The 19,251-nt window shown below is 38.1% G+C and overlaps 1 protein-coding gene across 1 annotated transcript in view; it reads left to right on the top strand.

Moving 5' to 3' along the window:
- Positions 1-19,251, top strand: part of CDH12 (cadherin 12) — a 689,066-nt gene that overhangs the window by 628,213 nt on the left and 41,602 nt on the right. Inside the window, exon 7 of the mRNA XM_075212929.1 lies at positions 2,871-3,038. Within this exon, the coding sequence (XP_075069030.1) occupies positions 2,871-3,038 (168 nt within the window). The remainder of the gene's footprint in view (positions 1-2,870; positions 3,039-19,251) is intronic.

Here is a 19,251-nt window from a genome sequence, read left to right as displayed (position 1 = left end):
ATTCATATTTAATATTTGATTTAAATACAGAAGTATTTAAATCAATTACTCTAATGATAAATAAACACACCACGGTATTTTCAGATTTTCCATCTGGATCAGTCTTGACTGAACTTGGCACAATTGATGGATGTATTGTTTGTCACAAGTCGTGGTGGTGCTACCTGCTGTGGCTCACTGTTTACATGCCGCACCATGTCCACCGGGACAACACTTCCTCTTTGTCCTGGCTATCTCCAAGGCAACGATGCTTTGTCAGCTAGAGGTGCATCGTGGCATGAAGCAGCGCAAAGTTAATTAATTAACAACTTTGTTCTGTAGTCACTCTCCAATTATTTCTGATTGGCCCTCTGTTGTGACCCTTGGCTTGTTATTGGGCACTGCTCAAATTCTGATTGCCCTGACTTTTGGATCTGTTCCGTCGATATTCCTGTTAACTGACAACCTTGACCCATTTGCCTGTCCTTGACGATCCTGTCTGCTACGGACGTCTGACCTCGGCTTGTATTGATCACCTGCTCCATTCTTGCTATTACCTCCTTACTTCCAGCTGCGGTATTGCATATAAGCTTACACTGTGCAAAAGTTAAGACCTGATGGCATCCAAGTACCTGTGAGCACAACAAAGTCTACTAGAAAGGCAGCTGCTATAGGTGAATAACTCTGTAATCTGTTCTGCAAGCTTATGTCAATAACCGTTAGCTTTAACATTCTTCACATGCTAGTGGTTGTCCCATGAAACCCCCTGCCTGTCTCACCCAATAAACAATAAGCAGTGCAGATATAATGGGAAGCAAACCAATCTGCCATGTATATTACTAAACAATGGAAAGAATGAAGGAGTGATGTAAGGGTTTGTAGATAGGAGCAAAAATGTAAATAGATTTAAGATAGAAAAACACTACTGAGCAGGAAAAATTGAATGCAGCAAAATCAAATTAAATCTGACTGTTTTTTATAGTACTAAATAGATAAACATAGCAATAATAACTGCCCTCTAAGTAGTAACTATATCTAACAACAGACTCCTGATAAAATTGTTAAACATTTGTTTATCACTCACACAATTGCAATACAAAATGGTCTCATTTAAGCTGCAGTTTAGCTGATCCAATATAGAAGTAAAAAAGGGGGCGTGTTAAATTTACAAACAGTGTGCAAACCACTACTGTAACTAATTTGTTCTTGCACATCTTCAGTCTGCTTCTCTAGGTCTAAGGTACTGCAAGTGCAAGTTACATCGAACATCAAATTTTGCTTAGTTTTAGTGTATTTCCTACTATAACCAAATCTAAATGAGGTACTAAATCTCTAAAAATGGTGTGCTTTGTCTCTTGGCCCTTGTCCCTCCACTTTCCATGGTTATTTTATGCACTAAAACACAATATTTATGTCTTACTCTGACACTTACTCATTTCACCTAACAGACCTACCTAACATTTACTTGGTAGGTCTTTTAAGCACTTGTAAGCCAGTTTCTAATGAACCAGGGTTCTTTTATTCACCCAGACAATAAGCAGATAAAATTAGATGGTTTAGTTTGCACCGCACACACAGATCAATAATACACAGTATCAAGATATGAGTTTTGCGAAGTGACACTCTTCCAGCAACAGTCCAGTTAGAGTGAGTCCTTGAATAGGGTAGAGTTCCACACAATAATCCCACACAGGGAATAATAACAGATGGTCTCACACAGGAACATGGATGCACACAGTCCACGCAGGAGATTAAAGAGCAATTCCACACAGGAATAACGATAAAGGCAAATCCACAAATAAAATAAAGATGCTATCCACAAGATCTCTTGGTAGGGTAAAACTTCTTAGCCAAAGTCAATGACTGACATGAGGATCTGGCTTGGCAAACCTTCTTTTAAACCCACTTAATTCCCACGGTGATGGTGAACACCCAGGGGAATGGTGCAGGGTCCTGTATGGTGAGGTCCTTTATCATGTCCCTCCCTCTTACCTCCTCCAGATATCCTTCTCTTGATGACCCAATGTTGGGTCAGGCTTCAAAATGTCTCTTAACGTTCAAAGTAGAACAAAAGGAAGCAAAAAAAAATTGTCAACTTAGGTATTGTGTCACATGGATACATGGATAGATGTCAAGGGAGCTAATAACACCTTATGATTTCTCACCTGTATAAAGTATTGCACAAAGATAAGCTCCAAGTTCAGCTAATTATACTAGAAAGCAATTTGAGCGGTATTGGTTACATTTCTAAAGTTCTTATAGTGAACTCCAGCTGAAACTAAGCATTGTAACAAAAAGCAGCACAGGTGGGAACTTGGTACCCTGGGTTAGAGATGAGAAGTGTTTCTCAGTGCATTGTTCTGGCATAGTCTGAAGATATGTTTAGGGTCATTATCTTGCTGTAGGATGACCCCTGCCAACTATGCATAGTCAGAGCTAGTTCATGGAGCTACAATATACTGTTATAGCCCTTTTGGTTTAGGGTGCCAATGCAATCTCTGACTGTGGATCCAGCAAATGAGTTCCAGACCATCAAAACACCATTAAGGCACCGCCATTTTCCCTCACAATTCTGAGTCACAATAAACTCATGGTGTTTATATACTGTACATTTTGTTTAACCTTCACATTTGCACTTCTAGTTTGCAGAAACATCTCCCGAGAGTGGAGAATAGGCTTACACTTATGGACTGCTGCAAAACCAAGGTATTTTGTGCTGTCCATCCAGTTCATGTCATAAATTAGGTTCTCAATGCTTTCACATGAAAACGCTTTTGTTTATTGATTTGCAAATGCAAGCATGTTTGCTTTTCAATGTATTACAACAGTTAACTGTATTTTGTAGCATTTTATCTATTACAGAACTAACTATAATTGTAATTTCTTTGAAGGTGTCATCAGAACAGCTTTACCAAACATGGACAGAGAAGTCAAAGAACAGTACCAAGTACTTATCCAGGCGAAGGATATGGGAGGGCAGCTGGGAGGTTTAGCAGGAACTACCACTGTCAATATTACACTTACTGATGTCAATGACAACCCACCCCGTTTTCCCAAAAGTAGGTGTCATTTTACTGGTTAATGTATACTTTGTACTTATTATTGTGGCTGTATATGTAATGAAAATGTAGAAATAAAATGTACTTAATGCAGCTTGAAACTAAACGTTGAATTTAAACCGCTAACCTCTGCTAATCTGTCCATCAAGCGCCTTAAAACGATATTATCACCGAAATAATGAAAGAACATAACTTTTATGGCTTGTTCATACATATACCCTGGGAAAATGGAGAAAATGCATTAAAAAGAACGTATGGTTTTGTGATTCATTTTTAACTTGTTTTCCATGCTCCTTTCATGAGTGTAGCTTTTACCATAACAAACCATTTTACTGTTAGTGTATACTAGCACATAACACTAACATTTTAAACACAGTACTAATAATTTGCAGTGCAATGGAGATAATGTTAGTCAGCAGATGAAAAGTACATTAACATCAGATATTTATGAATGAGCCCTCACTTAGACTTGAATTTTTTTGGCATAAAATATGGATTTCCATATAGTATGTGCGCACCAAAAATGGATCTGTACATTAAGTGTCCCTTTATGCCTGGGAAGACAGAACAGGAGATGTACAGGGGCAGATAAGAAAAATCTGAGTACAGTAATAGCATGTTTACGTAAGTGCAACATAATTAGCTGTGGACATATCCCTAGATACTCCACACAAGTGCTTCTGTTTTTAAGATATGTCTGACTCGACATACACATAAGTACAATTTTTTATTACATATTTTTCTTCCTGCTTGCGTAATGCTTTTAGATTTCAACACACCACTAACTATTGTTTTCCTATATCTGTGGGCCAATTTGAATACAGAGCTGTGAAAATAATTAGAATAAGACCACTGTGTTGTTTACTTTACACTATAGGTGCCCTGGAGAGATCAGTAGGAGCAATAGACAGCTGAGGTGTAAAACTTGAACAGTTTAAAAAGAGACACAGAACACTATTTGAGTTTATTTACAGTATTTAAAAAATGTAACATGAAAACTAGAAATACATACAAAAAAATGACTTGCAGCATGAGGGTGTGAGTTTCTCTAGATGTAGAAAATATGAACAGATCCTAAGAATTACATCCATGATACAGAGGCCAAAATTCTAAGGATAATTGGATATACATTTAACGCAGTACCAGAAGAGACACTAAATTAAGGAAACTAATAGTTTCCTAGACTCCTTGCCTAACTGGTTGAATTACTCATCACATATGTTGAAAATGGTTTGAAATATTTTCCAAGTGGCTGACTGATATAGCCATTAAGATTTCCCATGGCATGTGTTTATTACTGGAGTGTGGAAGTGATTAGTGTTTGTTGCTATATTTTTCTTTTGCAGAATTTTTTCCCCTCTGACTTTGGTGGCTTAAAAATACCATCAATGCTGAAATATGTAGGACTAAATAAAAAGAGGAAGCCAAAAGATAGAAATTGAAGCATTTGAAGCATTTATATTTTGTTCAATTTTTGTTTCCTTTTTACTACTTGTGTGGTTGTCTGCTTCCTCTTTCCGTGATCCGTATTCTGTCCACGCCACCAACAACATTGTGTTTAATAAACTATTAATACCACAAGTTAAGACCTGCGGGCAACCAAGTATAGTGAAACTTGTAACATTCATCAGAAAGGATGCTGCTATAAGTGAAGACCTTGTGAAGCAGATCTAGTAGTTAATGATCCTGTCCAATATTGCCTATAACACTCTTAAACAGCATGCAGGGAGCATATGGTGATAATGTTGAAAGAACCCCAGTGCTGACCTGCATTGGTCGTGCTAGTTTTGGAAGTCATGCAACCATTTTTAAAATTCATTATTGGCAGCACTAGTCCCATCTCAATAGGAAGACCAGTGCTACTTCAATATGAAGTCTACATATATGCTAACGGGAAAACCATCACTTGTTATAATAACTAGCTCCCAGGCTTGTCCCAGGGCTTGTGCCTCATTTAGGTGTTGAAGGGCAAAGATTTGGCCTCTTCCAGAATCCCTAGGATGTGGGGGTCTGAATAAGAAACATTAAAAATAATCACACACATACACACCTTACACAAATACATTTTATTTAAACACACTTTTCACCCCATCATTCAAAAAAAAGTGAGGAAATAGAATTCTAGTTTTCTTTTCTCGATCTCACTCATTCAATAGACAGGGTCAGGGATCATCACCATTTTTATTATAGAAAATGAAATGAGAAAATTAAACAATAGTGTTCATTTAGAGATGAATGCTGTCAATCAGGGCTTCCTATATTATGCTCTTTAGCTGTTAAATTATAATCCCCATTATTAAAAGTTAGTTGCTGGGCTTTGTCTTGGTGGCATTAGCAAAAGTCATAGCTTTACAACATTTGGAAAATGCTATTTATATATGGGTAAATCCAAATGTATTGTTACTGCAGTATTGGACCAATAAATAGATTTTTCTTGAATCACTTAAAAATAATTTATGAATAGTTCAAAAAAGCAGTTTGAAGGATTTAATAATATAAAAAAGTAATATATACATATATTGTTAATTTATTTAATATATGATGTTTTATTTGCACCACAATTGTTTTTCCAAGAATTTAAAATGTTTCACCATGACCTTCAACCAATTTAATAATTTTGAACTACAACTTGCTCATCTGCAGGACCGGTCATGTGACTAATAAAAAATGTGACTTATATATTGGATGCGTACACCAATATTAAAAATGTGTAATATATATATATATATATATATATATATATATATATATATATAGTAACAGACGCGTCCTTCTTGTAGCACTTCTGACACCACTTGTAGTACTTTTGGCACTGACACCCTGCAGACATCTGACACAGACAGCTTCAAATCAAACGGCGCTTCATTGTTTGCGTCACAATAAAGAGCAATTCTTAGTCAGGATGACATCAGTAAACAATACCCTTTGCTTACACCTCCTGGTGACCCTAATGCTAACTAAACACAGTCCAGCTCTCTACTGACTGGCCAGCTCTCCCAGCATCAGTCACACACATAAAATGAACAACAACAAGTCCTTTAACCCCCACCCAAACACTGCAAACCAATCACAGACAATAGATCAATAACACACATATGGTACACCTGTGTGTTTGTGTGAGATGGGAAAGACTGTTTGGGAATTAATTCTATATGCAGCTTTCCCTTGCAGACTTCCCGGGACCTCACCTGTCCCTATGAAGGAAAGGTGTGGCAAATAGGCCTCTTTGCCACAATATGTATACATATCCAAAAGTATGTGGACACCTGAACATCACATCCATATGTGCTTGTCGAACATCTTATTCCAAAAACTGTGGCCATTAATATGGAGTGTGTCCCCTCTTTACTATACCAGCTTTCACTCTTCTGAACATCTGTATCCATTCTTCTCAAAGTGGTCAGGCACTGATATTAAGGTCTTACTCTCCTTAGGTGTTCCAATTCAAAGGTGATCATTGGGATTGATGTAAGTACTCTGTACCGACCAGTAAAGTTCATCAATACCAAACACAGGAAAACATTTTTCGATGGACCTAACTTTATGCACAGGGGCACTGTCATGCCACAAAAGCTGGAAGCACATAATATAATTGCATGCAAAAGCATTGCGATTTCTCTTTACTGGAACTAAGGGGTCCAGGGCAAAGAAGAAAAACAGCCCCACACCATTATTCCTACTCCATCAAACCTTATTGTTGGACGTACACATTCAGACACTCCTCTCCAGTCGAAGCTGGGCATTGCTAATGGTGTGTGTCTGCTAGGCTAAGGAAACCCAATTAATGAAGCTTTTGACATACAGTTTGTGTGCTGATGTTGCTTCCAGCTGTAGTTGGAACTCAGCATGTAAAACTCATCTGTCCTCAGTTGCAACACTCACTACTAAGTGCTTCATCATTTAAAAAATCTGTGTGTCCTATTGTGTGTGATTGAACTGGGATTGTTCATAGACATCTCCACTTCACAATAGCATCACTTACATTTAACTAGGGCAGCCACTTTAGGACAGAAATTTGATAAACTGTTTTTTTGGAAAGGTAGCATCATTCATCACAAACCATCTCTTTAGGTGAGGTGACTGTGGATGCTAGGTCATTTGATACTGCACTCACCGGAGCCTGGAGGTGTGTTTTGGGTTATTGTCCTGTTGTGAAAAAATGCTCCAAATTGAGAACGAACTAGATGGGATGGCACAACGCTTTAGGCATGCTGGTTAACTGTTCCATCAGTTCTAAAGAAATCACCAATACTGTCAACAGTAAAGCACCCCCACACTATCACACATGTGCCCCCATGTTACACAGGGGGAACTATGTATCCAGATATCATCTGCTCACCTTCTATATGTTTCAAAAAGATATGTCAGTTGGAACCAATAATTGCAAATTTGGACACTTCCCACCAAAGGACAGATTTACACTGGTCTGATGTCCACTATTTGTGTCCATTAACTGAGTAAGTGTCTTCTTCTTATTTCTCTCCTTCAGTAGTGGTTTCATTGCAGAAATTGTACCATGAAGGCCTGTCTCCTCTGGACAGTTCATATTGGAATGTGTCTGCTGCTTGGACTCGGTGAAACATATATTTAGCCTCTAATTTCAGGTGCCGTTCAGGTGAATTCTGATGCTGGTGAATCGAAAAAACTTATCCTGTGCAGCACAGGTATCTCTTGGTCTGCCTTTCTTGTGGCGATCCTCATGAGTGCACTTTCAAAGTTGTTGCATTTTTCTGAATTGATTGACCTTTTCATTTCTTTAAGTAATGATGAACTGTCGTTTATCTTTGCTAAGTTGGTCTTCTACCAAATAGGGCTATTTAAGCACTACCCTGTCATAACAAAGCTGATTAGCATTAGGCATTAACGACCAAAGTAAAAAACATTTACAATGCGCACACAGTCCACAAACCCCCGTTGTCCACCCACAAAGTGCAACATTTTGCACCACTGTAGATGCCACCAGACTTCATGCGCTTTACATAAAATCATGTCTATTCATTCACAAATAGGCACATGTGCTGTGAGACTGAACTGCAGTACTGCTGTCCTTTTGTGTAGAGAAAAGAGAGATAATCTAGATTTGCTCTTTATATCGTGCATTAATTATAAATTTATGAAACAACTTTAAGTTTTCTTTAATTCCTGATAAGTTAGTGCACAGTACTTTAAAATGATTAGTTACCAGAGGCTCTTTTCTTTAAATTACTTTCATCCTTTCCATTTTCTGCATCTCATTGACCTATGGATCTCACTTTTCATCTGGTAGTCTCTTGCCAGTGTGTAAAAATTATATTTGCTAGAATATTATTGTATTGTAATTTTGCTACTTTTTAACCATGAACGACTTAATCAGACATAAGACAAACTGCTTAAAATGTCTATGTATAATTTTATATAGTACATTTACAATAATACAGCAGAGCTTTTTCATTTAGTGATACATCAATCTCAATTACATTTATTACAGAAATCACAAATTGCACCCCTTGTTATGTTTTACTTGATCTATCCTTTTTTACTCAAGAGATCAGCTCTTGTTTGTTTTAAGTATACATATACAAGTAAACTTATAGCCAAGACAGGCTTCCATAGTTTTAGCGTTCATTAAGAATGTAAAAAACATAAACTCTTAGGCACTAAAATTTCAGTAGCTGTTATTCAATATATGACACCACCTAGATTCCAATTCAATGTCACTCACTATAAGGGGAAATGCCAAGCCCTAGGTACAAAATCACAAAACAAAAACAGATAGGGGAACCATAGTAATGGTGAAAAATCACTCGAGTATAATAACTTTTATATATTACATATGAATATAAAAATGGTGTAAATAAAACATACAATTTTAAAAATGCCAATGAATAATCTCAAATAAAACCTATGACTCACCTCTCAAATGATACCCATATGACTCCATGGTATGATAAAACAACACCAAAAGTCACAATCAGAGAATAATGTTGATTTTCAACAATGAGGGCTCATTTTGTGATCTGTACACTACCAAAAAAAATGCATGTCTATATGTGAGACTGAATAAAGTCTCATGTGCAGTGCTGATTCATGTATAAAAGCTGTGCAGGTATCCTGAGTGAGTGGCCAGCTAACTCCCACAGTAACATATTTCTTTAGTAAACTCTTGGTGCTTACTATTCCACACCAAAGTGCCAATGTGCAGAAAATCAAACAGGACCCAGCTGAATATAAAAGTCAATATGTTCTTAAGTTGCAATAGTTTCAGAAAATTAAAGAATGGTCTCACGCGATCTAGGAGTGACTGCTGTTAAGGGAAGAATATCCAAACTCTTGGGGGTAAATGTATCATACTCCGGTTTCTTCAACTCGCGGGAGTTTGGCGAGATGACAGCTAAAATTTAAAGCGGCGCTGCCTAGTAAAGGGAAACTTGCCTTTACAAGGCAGCGCCGCAACTCCCGTGAGTTGAAGAAACCGGAGTATGATACATTTACCCCTTGATCTTCATACAGCCTGAATTATCTCCCAATCAGGCACTCTGCACCTTGTTACACATGTCAGTCACCAGTAGAGATCCCAGATTAAAGGAAACTGTGTAGTGATATTAGATATGAAATACCAAGTAAGAAATGTTTGTTGATAAATGCAATCATGATGTGGGGATTATATAGCTTTTGTAGCTGATGCGTTTTGTCACTAGTTCGTGACTTTAGCAAAAATGCCCCACACTCATAGATCAGTCTCTATATAGTAGAGTTATTTGTCCCCTCCAATCTCCAAGTTCTCATTGGGAATTATTGATATTATTATCATAGATTTGTAAGGTGACACAGTGTTCCGCAGCGCCATAAAGTATGGAAAACAGTACATACATTCAACAGGGACATACAAGGTAGACAAAATAAATGCAGATATGAAAACAAAGAGTATGACGGACCCTGGCATTTAGAGAGCTTACATTCTAAGTGGAATAGGGCACAGCTGAAATAAGAGAAGTAAATGTGGCTCAGAGTGGACATTGGAACAGTTGTGAGAGTGCATTAGTGTGAATAGTGTTACCAGGATAAGGTCACCTCTAAAAAAGAGATGGGTTTTCAAAGAGCGTCTAAAGATTTGAAGGCTTAGGGAAAGTTTGATTGAGTGTGGTAGGGAATTCCATAAGTGGGGAGCAGCACAGGAGAAGTCTTATAGGCTAGGCAGGAGTGAGAGGTGGTTACCAGAGAAAAGACAGGGTGCAAGTCAGAGACAGATCTAAGAGGGCGGGAGGGAGAGTATTTTGATATGAGATTTGAGATGCAAAGTGGTGCAGCATATGTGGAGTGGTGAGAGAGGAAAATCTGTTTTGCATCAGCGTTTAGGATGGATTGAAGTGTGGAGGTATGGGTGCTGGGAATGCCAGATATCAGGAGGTTGCAATAGTCATGACAGGAGATGATGAGAGAATGAATAAGAGTTTTGGTAGCATGTTGAGTAAGAAAATGGTGTATTCTGGCAATTTTTTAATGTGGAGTCAACAGGAATGTGAGAGAGTCTGGATATGAGGAATAAAGCAATGGGCAGAGACAAATGTGACACCAAGACAGCAGGCTTAGGTGACTGAGGAAATTGTGATATTATTGACAGTGAGGGAGATTTGAGGGCAGGTTGTGACTCTGCCAAAAGGGAAGATAATAAGCTCTTTTTTGGACATGTTGAGCTCTAGGTAGCATTGGGACATCCATTTGGAGATAGCAGAAAGACAGTTGGTTACATGAGATAGTACACAAGAGAGAGGTCAGGGAAAGAGATTTGGGTGTCATCAGCATAGAGGTGGTATTGGAGGCTAAATGAATAAATTAGTACCCCAAGAGAACAGGTGTACAATGAAAAAAGTAAAGGGCCAAGAACAGAGCCTTGTGGGGCTCCAACAGATAGTGGCAGTGGAGGGAAGGATCTGCAAAAGGTAGAAACACTAAGGGAGCAGTTCGATATGTAGGAAGTGAACCAGGAAAGAACTGTGTTATGAAGGCCAATAGAGTGATGGGTGTGTAGAAGAAGATGGTGAGCAACAGTGTCAAAAGCAGCAGAGAGGTCCAGGAGAATGAGTATGGAGAAAAGAACCTTAGACTTTGCATTAAGTGGATCATTGAATACTTTTGAGAGAGCAGATTCAGTGGAATGTTGAGGGCGGAAACCTGATTTGAGAGAGCCAAAAAAGGAATGAGAGGAGAGAAAGTGAGACAGGCATTTGTACACTAACCGCTCAAGTAGTTGAAGTTAAAGGGTAAAAGAGAAATAGGGCAGTATTTGGAGAGAGAGGCTGGATCGAGATTTGGTTTCTTCATAATTGGTGAGATGAGTGCATGTTTAAAGGATGAAGAAAATGTGCCAGTGGAGAGAGACAGGTTAAAGAGGTGAGTTAGAGGTGGGCGTGCAGTGGAGGAGAGTGAGTGGAGAAGTTGGGAAGGAATAGGGTCGAGGGTGAGATGATGAGATGAGTGCAGAGACTTTGGGCTAGATTTACTAAACTGCGGGTTTGAAAAAGTGGAGATGTTGCCTATAGCAACTAATCAGATTCCAGCTGTCATTTATTTAGTGCACTCTACAAAATGACAGCTAGAATCTGATTTAGTTGCTATAGGCAACATCTCCACTTTTTCAAACCTGCAGTTTAGTAAATATACCCCTTTGTCTTCAATTACTGGAGAGATTAGATTAAGGGTGTATTGGGGAGTGTAGGTAAAGGCGGGCAAAGTGGGTGGAGTTAGTTGAATTTGGCATGAGGAAATATCTTGTGGAATAGTGTTGATTTTGTCTTTTAAATAGGTGGCAAAATCATGGGCTGTGAAGGATAAAGTTGGAGGAGGTGCAGGTGGTTAGAAAAGTGAGATAAAGAGGCAAACGTGACAAAGTGGCAAAGAGGCAACGTGGGTTTAAGGACTGGGTGGATATTAGAGATTTGAAGAATGCTTGTTTGGCAAAAAAAAAAGCAGTGCTGTAAGATGAAAGGATGAATTTATATTGGAGGAAATCGGGTTAGGAATGAGAATTCCTTTAGTGGCGCTCTGCAGTGCGAGAGCAGTTTTGCAGGTTGCGGGTCTGTTTGATGTTGCATGGTTGGTGTTTGGATCATCTGATACTATGTGTGGTAGCTGGAGCTCCATTGTCTAGGGGGGAAATTTGTGTTTTTTTATTGAAAAAAGAAGCCTGATTAGGACAGGACAATGCAGTCATTGGAGAAAATAGTTGTTTAAGTGAAAATGACAATTGGATTGGATTAAGAGTACTTAGGTTTTGTTGTGTAGATGTGGATTTTGGTGCAGGGGGGAGGGCATGAGGTAAGCTGAGGCTGAAGCAAAGGAGGTTGTGATCAGAGATTGGGAAGGCAAGATTGGAGAAACTAAAGATGGAGCTGTAGCGGAAGATGACAAGGTCAAGGGAGTGCCTATTACAGTGGATGGGAGATGAGGTCCATTGGGAGAAACCAAAGGAGGAAATAAGTGAAAGAAGTTTAGTGGAAGAAGAGACAGTGGGATTATCAATGGGAATGTTGAACACAGAAGAAGGGAAGAGAGGGTAGTGGAGATAAGTGGGGCGGGATTGGAAGTACAGGATGGATGGAAAGGTTTGGGGTGGAGCAAGGAGCGTGAGCAGATAATGGAGATTTTATGGGACCCAGGGCTTAGTGAGATACCAGCAGCAGCCATGAGAAGGAGCAGACAGAGAAAGAGGACATGCAAGGGGGTTTTGTGGGTGTGAGGTTTATTTCTGTTTATGTAGGCTGGTGAGTGTGGTGAGTGCAGGAGACAAAACAGTTCATGTGTACAGACTAGGGAGGAGGGAAGTAATGAAGGGGAAATCATAATCTGGGAGGAAGGAATAGGAAGAGGAGTTTGGAGAGAAGTATGGTGATAGTAAATAGGAGAGACTGTAAATTGAGTAGGTGCATGATGGAGAGATGTGAATGAATGTGTATCAACTAGGGTAGGGAATGATAAAGTGGAAAGGAACAATTGATCCAAATTGTGCGGGACAGTGGAAGAGGTGAAGGATACTTTACCGTCTCCTGGCTGAGGTTAATGGAGTAGACAGTTTCTGCTGCTCTAACACGATGAGGTTCGGGAGGATGCTGACTGTTGGGTGCAGAGGGTCTAGCAGCCATACAGAGATGGTAACAGTAATCACAATTTAGCTGGGTAGCTGAACAGATGTTTAAACAACAATGACAGTTGAGCTCTGTGGATCCCACAGCTAAATAGAGATGTTAATTCAGTAGATCCTAAAACAGTATTGTTTGTCGGTATGACATCGATCCTCAGTGCTGCTGTGACGTTTGCCAACAGTATTTCAAAATATCCAAAGCATTATATTTGTGAGAAATGAGACCATAGAAGATAGTTAGTTTTATTGATTTTTATCTTCTGGGGACTCATTTTTATGTTTATTTTTCATTATTTGTTTGTACTTAATTATAAGACTGTGGTCATTTTTATTATATATTTTATTAGTCCATTATCGATTGCTCTAAGTTACATTTTTATGTGATCATTTGAATTTTAGAATAGTGAACATATGAAGTGAGAGAAATGTATGTCATTAGAAAATTCCACTGCATAAGTATGCTGTAGCATCGGAAGTTACAAATGGTTAAATGATAACAAAATTTTCTCTCCAGCCGCTCAGATTAGTTTGTTTATTATAAAACCTGTTTCTAAGTTAATGTGCTTTTTTGAATGCATTCATAGAAGGATTACATTTAGACTGGAAAGTTAAATATTTTTAGTTTGGATTGTCATACTATGTTAATCAGGTGAACACTTCATCTCAGGTGTTTGCATTCACAATGAGGACTTGGGATTGGAGGAGTCAAACAACTCCACTATATAGAGCCAAATCTGTGACTGTGGGGCGTCTTTGATAAAGTCACAAACTAGTGACGAAACCTGTCAGTTGAGAGAGCTATGTAATCTCCACATCGTGATCACATTTATCAACAAACATTTCTTACTTGGTATTTCATACCTAATATTATTGCACAGTTTCCTTTCATCTGGGAACCCTAGTGCTGACTGACATGTGTGACAAGGTTCAGAGTGCCTTATTGGGAGGTAATTCAGTCTGTGTGAAGATCAAGAGATGGGATATTCTTCCCTTAACAACAGCCACTCCTAGATCGAGTGAGACTATTCCTTAATTTTCTGATACTATTGCAATTTAAGAACATTTTGACGTTTACATTCAGCTGGGTCCAGATGGATTATCTGCACATTGACACTTTGGTGCCTAATAGAAAGCACTGAGAGTTTACTAAAGATATCTGATACTGAGGGAGAGAGCTAGCCACTCACTCAGAATACCTGCACAAACTTATATAACTTTTATGAGTCAGAACTGCACATGAGACTTTATTCAGTCTCACAAATGGACATGAATTTTATTTGCAGTATACAGACCACAATATGAGCCCTCATCTACTTTATTCTCTGATTTTGACATATGTTTTGTTTTATCATACCATGGAGTCATATATATATGGACATCATTTGAGAGGTGTGTCATTGGTTTTATTTTAGATTATTCATTGGCATTTTTAAAATTGTATTTTTTATGTACACAATTTATAATATTTATATAATAAGGTTTTTATGGCATTATATTCTGCAGTATTCACTATAATATATTTTTTATTAACAAGTATGGGGCCTGATTCATTAAGGAAAGTAAGGCAAAAAAAATGAGCAAGTTTTCTCCTGGATAAAACCATGTTACAATGTAAGGGGTGCATATTAGTTTATTATTTTGCACATAAGATAAATACTGGCTTTTTTTCATGTAGCGCACAAATACTTGATAGCTTTATTTATACGCTGACATTTGAAGTTGATATAGGACATGTCATTCCCCAACTTTAAATCTGTCCCCACACTTTAAATTTAGCTCCCCCTCCAATGCAACATGGTTTTCCCAAGGTTCATTGGAGCCCTAGTCCTGGTCATCAAGAATAATCCCTGCCTTATTATCCTGGACTCCAGGAAAGAATGGCTATATTTATTAAGACTGGGGGCCTGATTCATTAAAGAAAGTAAAGTAAAAAAAAGAGTAATTTCACACCTTGGCAAAACCATGTTGCATTGGAGGGGGCGGTAAATTTAAAATGTGGGGACAGATTTATAGTTGGGATAGGACATGTCCTAGATCAACTTTATATTTCAGTGTAAAATTAAAACTATCAAGTATTTGTTTGCTACATGAAAAAGCAACATGTATTTAACTTTTAAGCAATAATATGCACCCCTTGCATTGTGATATGCTTTGTCCTGGAGAAAAATGTACTTCTTTTTTTTAATTACTTACCTTATTGAATCGAGCCTCAGGTCTTATATCCTACCAGGAGTTGTGGCTAAGCATATATTTCTTATTGTTTTCTAAATATTCCACAGATACACAGCTTTGCACAAAATAGAGGTGTCATAGGGGCCTGATTCATTAAGGCAAGCAAAACAATCACATTGTGCGTTTTTTTTAAACGCAAGTAAATTGGGCATTTGCCCATCCGTATTCAACAAGGAGGGGATGTAAAAATATGTCTGTTGTGTCTAGGTGCACTCTGCCTTAACGAACAATACACTGCAGGATACATCCAACAAGTGTGGAATATAAACTCACAAAAGGACGCACAGAAAAACAAAGTAAAAAAAAAACTAGCAATCTTTCCTGTTAATAATATAGGGCTTGAGTCATTAAGGAGAGCAAAGCAAAAAAAAAAGAGTAGCTTTGCACCTTGACAAAACCATGTTGCATATGAGGGAGAGGTAAATTTAAAATGTCATTAATGACGACAGTTTTTTTTTTCTTTTCCCATCCCATAAAATCCCTTTATTCTTATGCTTAAAATGCTTTTTTACAATTGCTCCTAATTGAAACACATGTTCTAGCATGCATATGCAACCATCATCACTAGTAATCTGCATTTACACCTGACCTGTACATGGTGCAAGTAATATGACCAAAAAACACGTTCCTGAGTTATGCCTAAAGCTTGAATCGGACACTGCACTTGAGCTTGCCTTGCCCTTATATTGACTACCTGCATACACCCAGTTTTCAGCCGCTGAAATATTAGGCTGTAATAAGGGTCCTTGAAAGGGTGATTGAATTAGGTACACTTGCGTTCTCTGGCGTATAGTTAGTTTCTGGGCATAAGCAGACCAATTTAATGTAATTTACAGCACATATCGGCATTTGCATTACTCGATGATTCAGGCTCTAGATTTGCTCTGTTGTAATTTAATTTATAAGTCTGAAGTTCCCACCAGAGACTGGATTGTACCAATTCAGGAGAAATAACTTTTGTGTTATCACTGTCTCTGTAACACTCCTCTGCATCACACTAAAAACATTAGAAAAGTAAAGCTGAAATTATGTCAAAGTAGACCTTTGGGGGGGGGGGGAAAGAAGCAATATTTCTTATACATGCGTTCCTCAATGCCTTGAAATTAGCAAAGAAGTTAATTAATAAATTGCTTTAATGAACTTCATTGATACAATGTAGTTCAGTCATACCCTACTTAGGTCTATACTCTGATAGCCAATACGAGTGGCTGTCTCATGCTCTAGCCAATCAAACCAAATCCATTTTGCTTGGATACATGCAGACACGCCCAGGAGCGGGCTGGGAGAGGGAACCCCGGGGGGCACACAGGCGGCCGCATCACATGACACGGGAATGCGGCCGCATCATTGATGACGCGGCTGCATTGCTTGTCATGTGATGCGGCCGCCTGTGCGCTGACGCGGCCGCATCTCATGTCATCAGATATGGCCGCCGGTGAAAATGGGGCATATTGCATTCGGGGGGAGGCCGGCTGGCCTACCCCCCGGCCCTAAAAGAGGTCTGACTGAGCGGCCCGGGAGCGGCCCCCCGGGCCAGCCCGCCCCTGGACATGCCTCCTGTCTGTAACTCATGCTCTAAGCCAGAGCCGGATAAAGGGAAGGCAGGGGGGCACACACACCCCCTCTGAGATGTTACTGAGATGTAAAGCATTAAAAATCACTGTTTTGCATACATCTATTCAGAAATTGTTTGGCAGTAGGTAAAATAGTATTTTTAATAATCTCAGTAACATCTTTTTTCAAAAGTGTTATTTCTTATGCATGTGTTCCTCATTGTCTAAAATATAGTCTAAAGAAAGTCTAAAAAATCCTGTAAAAGCTAAAATGATACACATTGCATAAATTACTATAAATACTTTTCATAATTCTGAGTAAAAAAACGACTTTCACAAATATGTTACTATTATTATTTCACATTCTGTGTAAGTTCTAAGTTTCCTGCATTTTATTTTTCTACAGTTTTTTTTAAGTATCTTATGCTAGGTACAGTAAGAACAATAAGTGTTCTCATTGTTATTTAAATAATATTTTCTTCCAACCTCTTTTTGCTTGGTTCATCATAAATTATACTACATGTCTATATAACATTGAATAGTACCATGTATAACCATTGAAGATAGTATATGATATATGAGGCTGCATGATTCTCAAGGTTAACATATACTTTGTGAGCTGACTACCTTGAATATTTAAATAGCTAACACTATATGCATCATGAATAAAACATGGTGAGTTAATAAACACTGATATAAATCACTGTATAATAAATTAGCAGGAATTTAAATTTGACAATATGTGCTAATATGGTCAATGTGCTGTACTAGAAATGTATTACATACAGGTGATAAGGTCACAAGTTGCACATGAAGGAAGCTTACACTATCAGTCATCTTGGCTCTTCTTACAACACACTAGGGAATCAGTATGATGTTTGGCAGGAAGTGTTAATAGTTTGCTATTGCATCTTCATCAAATTATCTGTAGATGTGCCTGTATTTAATTAGATAACAGAACATAACCAAGATCCAACAATGTCAATGTGTTTGTTTTGCACTAATTGTACATTTATTTCTTCAGTTGTTGATTGTAACAATAAACACCAGTATTCCTACAGTATCCTGGTTACAGCTAGTCGGGGACATACACCAGAAACCCTCCTAGACAATGATAAACTTGCTCCGCTAGGAGCTGCAATGAGACAAGGGGCCTCGCAGCACGTACCTATTCAGAACAACTTTGTTCTAATCAGCTACAATCTGAGAAATTTGTCATGATTGTCTTCTTGCACATAGACTTTACATGGAGTGTGAATGAACCTCATTGTATAAAATAAGTTCATTGATTAATTGTTTTAATGAACTTCATTAATACATTATAGTTCCTTCACAGGTCTACATGCTGATAGTCTGATAGGTTTCTCTTTAAGCATATTAAATATGCTTAAACGTGTATCCTGATACGCTTTCAGAGTATCTTAATGTGGACACATTCTAACACAGTATTTTGAGCTACACACTTCTTAAGACTAGCAGAACTGGGTATGTCCCATGCCAGGGAAGCCAGACGTTTGGAAAAACTTACACTTGACAGCACTTTAATGACTTCTTGTAGAGTCATGGACAGTTCCATCTCAGATATGCTCTGCCAACTTCTATCACAGGCACTAAGAGGACTGACATTAATACACAAACTGGATGTTGCTCAATCAATTGGACAGAGCCTCGGTTCTGTAGCCTTTGCTAGAAACTGAGACAGTGCATTTTGAACCTCCCCTTGTGCTGGCCCTCCATGGAGGAAAAACAAGCATTTTCCAGAACCGGAGCTTTCATTTATATGGTTGATATAGGTGTCAAACGTGTAATGTGTGGTGATTAATTACAGCAAGTAAGGGTGCTCTGCCTTCTTGCATGACCACTACTCTATATAAATGTACCAGTGTGATCATTTGTTGCTTTTTTTTAGACACACAACAGTTGAAAAATAATTTAAATGCTAGCATTTCTATTGCACCATTCAAAATGTTTTATGTGCTAATACTTTGAATATTTATATTGTTTTAGTTTTATTGGAATGTACTATTATGACTAAACATCCATTCTCTCTAGAAACAGAATTTTACTTATTTGTCTGTGATTTCACTAAGGTGTACAGCAACATATTTTTACATATACATATGTATTGCATGTAATGCATTTGCTATACACAATTGGATGTTCGTACTGTTTCATATTTATTTCCTGTTGCTATTTACTGCTCCCATTATATTGCCTTTTTGTGTTGCTTTCAGCACATCATTTGATAACATTGTATGAATAGCCTCCATGTAATCCCTTATAACTTCAACTGTGCTGTATTGTGTACAAC

The sequence above is a fragment of the Mixophyes fleayi genome, chromosome 5, assembly GCF_038048845.1.
Source record: "Mixophyes fleayi isolate aMixFle1 chromosome 5, aMixFle1.hap1, whole genome shotgun sequence".
NCBI classification, from domain to species: Eukaryota; Metazoa; Chordata; class Amphibia; order Anura; family Limnodynastidae; genus Mixophyes; species Mixophyes fleayi.
This window is presented reverse-complemented; position numbering and strand designations above follow the sequence as displayed.